Raw genomic sequence first — 8123 nt, forward strand, 5'->3', positions numbered from 1 at the left:
TTATCATGTTGGTTATCATGTGATGTTTCCTTTGCTTCATGATACTTCACAAAACTCGGGATGCATCCATATTCTCCTGAGTCATCACTATGCTCATTATACCGAAATCATTGTTGCCAGTTTTGTTCTTCTTTCTCGTTATTGTGTTCCGGCATCCCGTGAAGAAGTCACATATGTCTGGCCATATGATGATTGACGCCGTCACACCGAGAGGGCCCTAAAATATATCTCCATCGTCGGAGGAGCAAATCCCACTCTAGAGCTATCTGGCCACTTGTCAAACTTTCTGATGAACCTGTAAGTTGTCGTTATGATCACTGTGTTACAGGTGACGTTTGGGCAACCCCAAAGTTCATTGTATGGTAAGAAGTGACCACGATACTCTCATGGTCGAAGGAGCAAGATCACACGTTAACACTCCGTGTTATTACACTTCAATGCAAACGATATTAACCCAACTCATAACAGACAAGATTGGGTCTATTCAATATGATCGTTCTTCCAATGTCATAATCTCAATGTTGTTTTAGGACTATGGTTACACTTAACGATATCCTAAGATCTGGAAAACGTGATCACGAACAACACTTGAGCTAGTCTCGGAGGCAAGACTAAGAACATTTTATTTAACCGTTTATCATTCCACACGTGCATATGAGTATTCCACTGAATCGCATATTCCAGGATCATAGTAGTTATAGCATAGAATATAAATGCTTTAATTAAGAATATGGAAATATAATAATACAAATATTATTGCCTCTAGGGCATATTTCGGACACCGTATTTGTGAAGGCACTCGCTCTTGGAGCGCATGGTGGCTAGATGCACTTGGGCACTCATGGATGAAGATCTTGCCGGACACCTTATTGCCATGACAGAACCTAACGGTAAGAACTGACTATTCTTGATGATTGACTCGTTGCAACATATGCAGTTTAACCTTATGGGCTATCCAAAACAATAAGGTGTACATATGGGGCGCTCGCTGGGGCTATCCACGTGCCCACTCGCCATTGTCCAAGAGAGAGAAAGACGTCAGTGTATCCCTTTTCTTGTTCTCACACGAATCCTTCTTCCCCTTTTCGTTTTTCCTCCCCACAGTGGCGGCTAGGGTTGCTGCCGTCGGCGCCGCATCCGGCTCCCACTCCATCATCAGCTCGTATTCCCCTCTCATCTCTTTTTGTGCACGCGAAGATGCAGTGGAGGTGGTTCTCATCGGAGGAGGTGGGGGTTGAGGAGAGGAAAACATCCACCGTGTCTCCATCCTCCGCGTCCACGGCTGTCGCTGAGGTCTAGCGAGGTGAAGCGGGTGTCTGTGGGAGAACTAAGACGTAGTGCCCCTGCAAGCAACATCTCCCTCGCTCCTGAGCCGCAGCACAGCGCCGTCCCATCCAGATGACGGATTGACCACGAGAGTGGTGCTGCCATGGTCGCCCTCGCCTCTTCTCCGTCGCCCAATGCCGCCAAATCCCCCTCCCCTTATCACCATTAGGTAACAGACCCCCTACATCCCATTCGTTTCTTTTCCCCTTTGTCTCTTCTCCATTTCTCCTGTGATGCAGCAGCACATGCAGGATCTGGGAGCTACATGGACTTGGAGCAGCAAGTCATGCCGATGAGGGAATCAGAGGTGAGAGCCAGAGGAGCCTCATCAGTCCCCACTACTCTATAAGGAAAGCTAGCGTTAACCCGATCCATGTTTTCTGCATGTTATGTGTTTGATGAAATTCCTGCAAGCCAAATGTTCAGTGAGGCCCCCTAATTCAGTTATTTCAGCTGGTTGATGTAGACATTGCTGGTGATTCACTTGCGAACAGTTAATTAGATTGATTTTTTGTTATGTTCATTCACCTTATTCAGATAATCACATTCACAGATTTAGTTTGCTTTGGTTATGCCCATGTTTTTTAGATGTTATGCCCATGGTTTGTTTTCAGTATTCCGTTTGGAGAATGGAGTCAAGGCCTGTATGTAAGATGATGGTGGATAAGAACAAGGGGAAGAGGGCCCTGGCTTGCTTTCTCTATGATACATTGCTTTTAATTACAGTATCCAACCCAATAAGCGTCGTGTAATGGGCGCCTCCTCCTCCGTGGGAGGCCATCGGCAAGAGGAAGGATTGCATATGCCACCTCTGCTCGTGCTTTGCTCAGGTGTGAGGTGAGGCTCAACTTCTATTTCTGCTGGTTACTAAATATTTATCATCATTGGATGTTAGCAGAAATTCAGGGAATATATGTTGCCAAAAGTTTGTAAACCTTTGGTCATCGAGCTGTGATCATATGATTTTTCTTGGATGTTCGACTAGAGCTGTTGCTGAATATTACTCATGCAGCAAAACGGCGGCCGCAGTGGCGCGTCCGGGGAGTGTTGCATTGAATTAGGTTGAGTAGCAAGTGTATGTTGCATCTGAACTCTCACAAGACCACATCTTCAATTTGAGCTTTGACCTCTGCGTGGACAGTATACACAATTAGTGCACAGATTAGGTTTGTAATCGTCGCGGATACATGCATAAACGAATATATGTCATCCACATGATCCTTTATGATTCTATTTGGTGTATTTTTGCTTGATTATACACAAGGTTAGGTGGATTAGGACTATTTCACATAATCTGTTCTTTCATGAAACTGATTTTGTTCTTTCATGAGACACATAATTTGAAGCCTAATTCCAGGCCGCTCTCTTTTCCTCTCTGTCCCTGCTGCGACGGTGACTGGGTCGTCAGGCTCGAGCAGTCTTTCAACATATTCCTCATGGTGAATGATTGAGTGATACAAACAACTCTTTTGTTTTCGGTCTGATTGCCTGAGCTGAACATGTCATTATCTTACATTTTGCCATGTCCATAGGATGCGGTCGTTCTGATACTCGATGTGTTGTACCATGATCGTGACTACGCCAGGTTCTTCATGCTCGAGACCATCGCCAGAGTGCCGTATTTCGGTGAGGGTCTCATCTTACTCATTGAATTTTGCCAACAGTTGTAAATTAACTTATTACATGTTGGACATGGGCATGCTATCTTAGATTTTGAGATTGACCAAATACTGAATTAAAACATAGCTAGAGGAAAACAATTGCTCCTGATACTTCATATCTGCATAATATTGTTGATTAAATTCAGTTGGACTTGAAAGAATTCCAGTTTCCATTTGAGCTTCTTTTCTAGATTACTTCATCATTGTGTTTTCTGTTTGATAGGTTAGTTTTTTTAACCAAAATTCACTTTTCATTAGGATACTGGAATGTTAAATCCTGCATTACATTACTTAGTACTCCCATCTTTAGGTGCTCCTATTGTTCTTATCTTTGGCAATGCAAGGGGTATTTCATGGACTTAAAGATACAAGGATGCCTCTATGGCGGTGTTTGGTTTTGGTGGTGGTAACGCACGTAAATGGATCACGGTGGGATCTTGGATGTAATGGACCATTCGTTGCTCTGTTTGGTTCGGACCAGTAAAGGATCACATTAGGTGTAGGTACTTGATTTGGAAGCAGAGGAGAAACGATGGTTATGCCATGGGGATCCAGAGAAGAAGACTACCTCAAACAGCAGGGGGTGTACATCTCTAGGTTGTACGCCACCGGAGTCGCCGCTCACGATAGGTAGGCGATAGGATCGAGATCTGCGGCAGACGCGATCTGGGCTGGGAGGCTTCGCTTGACTCGACTAGCTCTGGTAACGCGTTTCATTTACGGTGGGGATAGTCCGATATCGGATTTGAGCTATGGTAGGACTTGTTAATGCAGAACCTGTTTACGTGCAAATTGAACCAAACAAATGTAACGGTATGTAATAATGATGTAATCGGATAACGGGCAGAATAGTCCGAACCAAACACCATATGTAATCGTATAGTAATATTTCCTTTCTTGGATAGCACTATCTTTCTTCTCTCTCTTTCCACTTATTTAGGACAACAACATGGTCTTACACATCTTTACCATTTTAATTATGTCTCCAGAAACTCAATAAAATTTGATAATCTGGTAATTTTTGTTTTTATTATTCTAAAGGTCTGCACGCATTATCTGAGAAGCAACGTATAAAGCCATGTTTTTCTTCTTATGTTCATATTTTTACATCTACACCACTTACTGTAAGCAACACACCAAGCACTCCATGAGCATAGAACAAAAATGAATATATAGGATTTAGTCAATACAAAAAACTGATGTTTTTTGTGTTCTTTAGCGTACAGTTTAGCAACTGTGCACTAATAGCTATTTGTTCGAGAACGGCATAAGGAAGGTATACAATTTATTTCCAGGTTTTGATGCATAGATTAATAGACCATCCACCTTAGTTATTTTCATACTTGCATCATTTAGTGTGTACCTTAGTTTGTTGTAGTTGTGCCTACTAATCAAGCTGCCGTAGTTGTTAACATGTTGATTCGACAGTGTAGGAATTCATCATGGTTTGGGTATATCATTAGCATTGTGATTGGAAACATCAAGTATTCAGATCAGATACAAAAACATACAGAGATAATTAAATTTCTTTTTGCTAGATGTTTCTTTTAGAGTGCATATAAGAATACCATGATTATTTTGTGTAGCAATCCAAGCCAGCATTTCCCAGCAGGTTTGGTGCTTTTCAAGCTGTCAACAATTATTGTGGTTGACCATGGGAAGGAAGCTTTTACCACTTGTGGAGATTTCGGACCGAGTGAAGAAGGTATACAGTCTCCTAACTTCACAACATTTTGGTTCAGTCATTAATTTATGTACAAACTAATATGCAATCTCTACTGATTGCTTCTGGGAATCCAGACTTCCCTTTACCCATGGATTATTCTTTCCTGTGCTTCTCTATGCTGAGGTCAGCCGGTTCTGATGTGCCGAAAAGGAGAGCAAGGGCACAGCAGTGCCTCCTTCCTATCTTCGTGCAGGTAACCTCACTCGTCTCTCTTAAATTTTACAATGGGCAATCGTTCCTGCAGCATGGAGCTCTAGAGTACTTAGTCTAGATTCAACTGAGTTGCAAGTGTACCTCTGTCCAGTTATTGATACATTTTCTGGTAAGTTTTAGACTTGCTATCCTGTGTTAATTTAAGGGCTGGCTAAATTTTGTTTCCTTCATGTTGCTCATGTAGGGAGGGGTGGCGATCTGTCTATGAAGTTTTAGAGGTAAATCAGGAATAATTTTTTTTGTGATTCATAGGCCATAGTTCAGTGTCCGTGCAGTAAATGTTGTGAGAAATGCAACATTTCTCTTACCATGTTTTGGGTAAATATTTCATTGGAAAGGATTGTGCTACTATGTACCATAACTATTGGATGCAACTTTTTGCCGCAAATATCTTCTCGATTTAATTTGCACCATTACTCTAAATGCTTCTTCAAGTCATGTACAGTATCTTTGAAATTTGTGTGTGAACTCCCATTCCCATTTCTCAGAGGTGTTGTAATGATCTGAATGAAAGCCTTTTTATTTGCAAGTGACAGACTACACCCTGATACATATAGTTAGAATGCACTAACCTATTCCGCTGATACTGTAGCATGTTCATTTGGATCAGTGAGATGCACATTTTCTCCTTCCTTCTCTAATATGTAATTTTGAGTGTGTTACTTTGCCTCTTCTATTGGTAATACAAAGGTATTAAAACTTAATTGATTTGAATTTTACAAGATGGCATTTCTTCTTTGAGTGCAGGGATTCAAAGGTGACCACTACTTGGTTTTCATGGCCATTAAAGTCGAGTGCTGAGTGGATACTATGGTGAGCTTAATCAAATAGCTTTGCGAGGAATAGAAAGAGCCAGTGATTGGGCAACGCTGCATGCGTGGCTGCTTATTCCTTCCTAGGGGTTGCCTTGTTAAGGAAACTTTCTGCTCGCATGCCTCTCTCTCCTAGAGGCATCCCTCCTTCTAGATCTCACTGTAGCTTTCATGTGAAAGTGGCTTGATCATGCGCATAAGCAGAACACATTCAGTTTCATTGGTGCGTGTGGATGACCAGTGAACTTGGAAGGATTTCTATTCCCATGTGATCTACTTGGTCTATGCCTGAGCATCATTCCTAAATATAGCTCATCATGCCATTCTTTTTGGTCCATGACCACATCAATGTGGATGTTCCTATTAAAACAAAGGTACATAATTGATATTTTCCTGGATTATTAATTCCTGGATTTTGTTGCTCAGGTTTGTCTCCCACGATTTCGTTTACTGTGAGATGCTATCGACACACACGGGCACACATGCCTAAGATGGTCTAAGGTTCAGTTTCTGGTCACTTCAATGAGGTTTTTCCTCAACGAATCTCTTTGAATTCATATTGTGTACCTTTTTATATGGTTGTTGGCTGTATGCTTTAATCTCTTTGTCGAAGGCTGTTGGCATTAAGGTTTAGTGCTTCATTGTTCATCATAGTCTCATTCCCTCGATAAATAATAATGAGGCAATGAAAAATAGGTGAAACTGTACGAAATATGAAGAAGCGGGGGAACACGATTTAGTTTGTCATTGGAAATTAGTTTCCATGGCTAAATTACTCAACTCTGCACCATGTTTTTTCTCGCTCATCTTGTTTATTTCTATAGTATATTTTTCTTTATCGGTTCCATTATTTCTTCAAGAACCTGCAGATCAACTCTGTTTAGATATGATTTACTCCTGAAAAGAATGAATTGCGTTTGTGCTTTCAGCTTAGGCAAATCTATACCTTGATTTCAAATTCTACATTCTCCTCTTTGGATGTCGTTTCTTTTGCTAGATGTAATTGCATGCTTTTGTTCCATGACTCTTGAGTCTGCCGCTTCGTCTGCTCTGGGATCACACCAATAATGTCATCTGCTTCTTGATACTACTGCTGTACTGATTAGTATCTGGCGAGGCCTTCAAGTTCTGATGCAACTTAGAACATCCCTCTTGAAGAAAAAGTCATGTTGACAATATCAAATTGTAACTTTGAATTTAGGAATCACTTACCCTCACTTGCGTGTTGATGAATTGGCAAGATGGCTAGCTACCTAGCATATATTACTTTCCTTTTCTTGCAAGCTCAAAGAAACAATAATACAAATTACTGATACACCTGACTGGAAGTTCTGACCAACATTACTCTTGCATTATCTGGACTCTGAAATATGCAATAAAATCCAGTTACAATGTTTATCATTAAAACATCAACTACAATATTGCCTTATTAGCTGTGTGGGTATTAGTTCTGATAATATTTTTTTAAATGAAGTTTGAATGATCAAAATATTACATTCACAATGGCCAACCAGTGAACTACTAAACTTTGTTATATAAAAATCCTACTGAATACCTTCACTCATTTTTAAGTATTACAGGGCAGGATGGTGAGTAGATGACCATGGACCATGGTGGGGAGGCGTGGTGTTGAGCCACTGATGGAGGCACTACACTGTCAGGATGTGTCTATCGTGATGCCAATGAGGCATGGCAGCATTTGTTCTACCGGAAGGTGCTACAGTTAGGCGGTCTCTTAGTCCTTCATCTCTATTTTGTGTCGCTGCTTCTACTTTTGTTGTCTAATGCATATAGTTGGAGGATTTCGATCAAATGTCCCTATTAGTGAATACTGTGTTCTTATGTATTTCCAAAAAACTTTTTTGTTTTCACAACAATTGGTGAGTTAGAACTAAAAGGGACCATATCAGATAATCATTTGTAACTCTGTTATGCAAGCCAATTTAAAAAGTTTGTCGTATTATTGATTGATGGGTTATATAATCCTCACATTATGGTACAGTGTGAGTGATTTTGCATGTGTTAGTAAGCCTATTTGTATCGTGGAATTAATCTTCTCCTACTAACATATGCTAATGTTGATGTACATGGCTCACTGAATGCATAACCAAGCTGAGATCAGGACCCAAGTAGCCATCCTAATGTGCTTAGATAAGATTGAAGCGCAAAAGACGGCCTCAAGAGGCACGCCACGGGCGCGCCCCTACCCCTAGTCTAGTCATAATGAAGGAAATCCATCCACGAGGGAACCTACCAAAGTCCTCAGACTACACATGCATTTATATATATACATATACTTGGTTGAGCTCGAGATTTCGAAAGAGAAGCAGTCGATTCGGAGTACGGGCCCAATCACCATCCCGAGACAGGTTCGACGCCAGAAGG

General features: G+C 41.1%; 1 protein-coding gene across 9 annotated transcripts; it reads left to right on the forward strand.

Moving 5' to 3' along the window:
• Positions 1–1002: 1002 nt before the first annotated feature.
• Positions 1003–7756, forward strand: LOC125507894. 9 transcript variants are annotated; one of them, XM_048672413.1, is made up of 11 exons: positions 1003–1495; positions 1566–1633; positions 1941–2163; positions 2684–2765; positions 2859–2952; positions 4574–4692; positions 4842–4906; positions 5111–5144; positions 5674–5683; positions 6165–6265; positions 7319–7756. In XM_048672413.1, exons 3-10 carry the CDS (start codon positions 2078–2080, stop codon positions 6236–6238), a joined length of 564 nt encoding a protein of 187 aa, XP_048528370.1. In that variant the 5' UTR covers positions 1003–1495; positions 1566–1633; positions 1941–2077; the 3' UTR covers positions 6239–6265; positions 7319–7756. The 9 variants fall into 9 exon arrangements, 5 of the variants coding, with proteins under 5 accessions (XP_048528370.1, XP_048528371.1, XP_048528369.1 ...); XM_048672414.1 differs by having other exon boundaries at positions 1569–1633; XM_048672412.1 differs by having other exon boundaries at positions 1578–1633.
• The last annotated feature ends 367 nt before the right edge of the window (positions 7757–8123 follow it).

The sequence above is a fragment of the Triticum urartu genome, chromosome 5 (assembly GCF_003073215.2).
Source record: "Triticum urartu cultivar G1812 chromosome 5, Tu2.1, whole genome shotgun sequence".
Classification (NCBI taxonomy): domain Eukaryota; kingdom Viridiplantae; phylum Streptophyta; class Magnoliopsida; order Poales; family Poaceae; genus Triticum; species Triticum urartu.

What these genes read in the sequence shown, in the direction of transcription:
- LOC125507894 (XM_048672413.1), top strand. Translation starts at nt 2,078, where the DNA reads ATGGGCGCCTCCTCCTCCGTGGGAGGCCATCGGCAAGAGGAAGGATTG. An exon ending in CTTTCAACATATTCCTCATG is followed by an intron (nt 2,766 to 2,858) that starts GTGAATGATTGA and finishes CCATGTCCATAG; the next exon opens with GATGCGGTCGTTCTGATACT. An exon ending in TCCTTCCTATCTTCGTGCAG is followed by an intron (nt 4,907 to 5,110) that starts GTAACCTCACTC and finishes TTGCTCATGTAG; the next exon opens with GGAGGGGTGGCGATCTGTCT.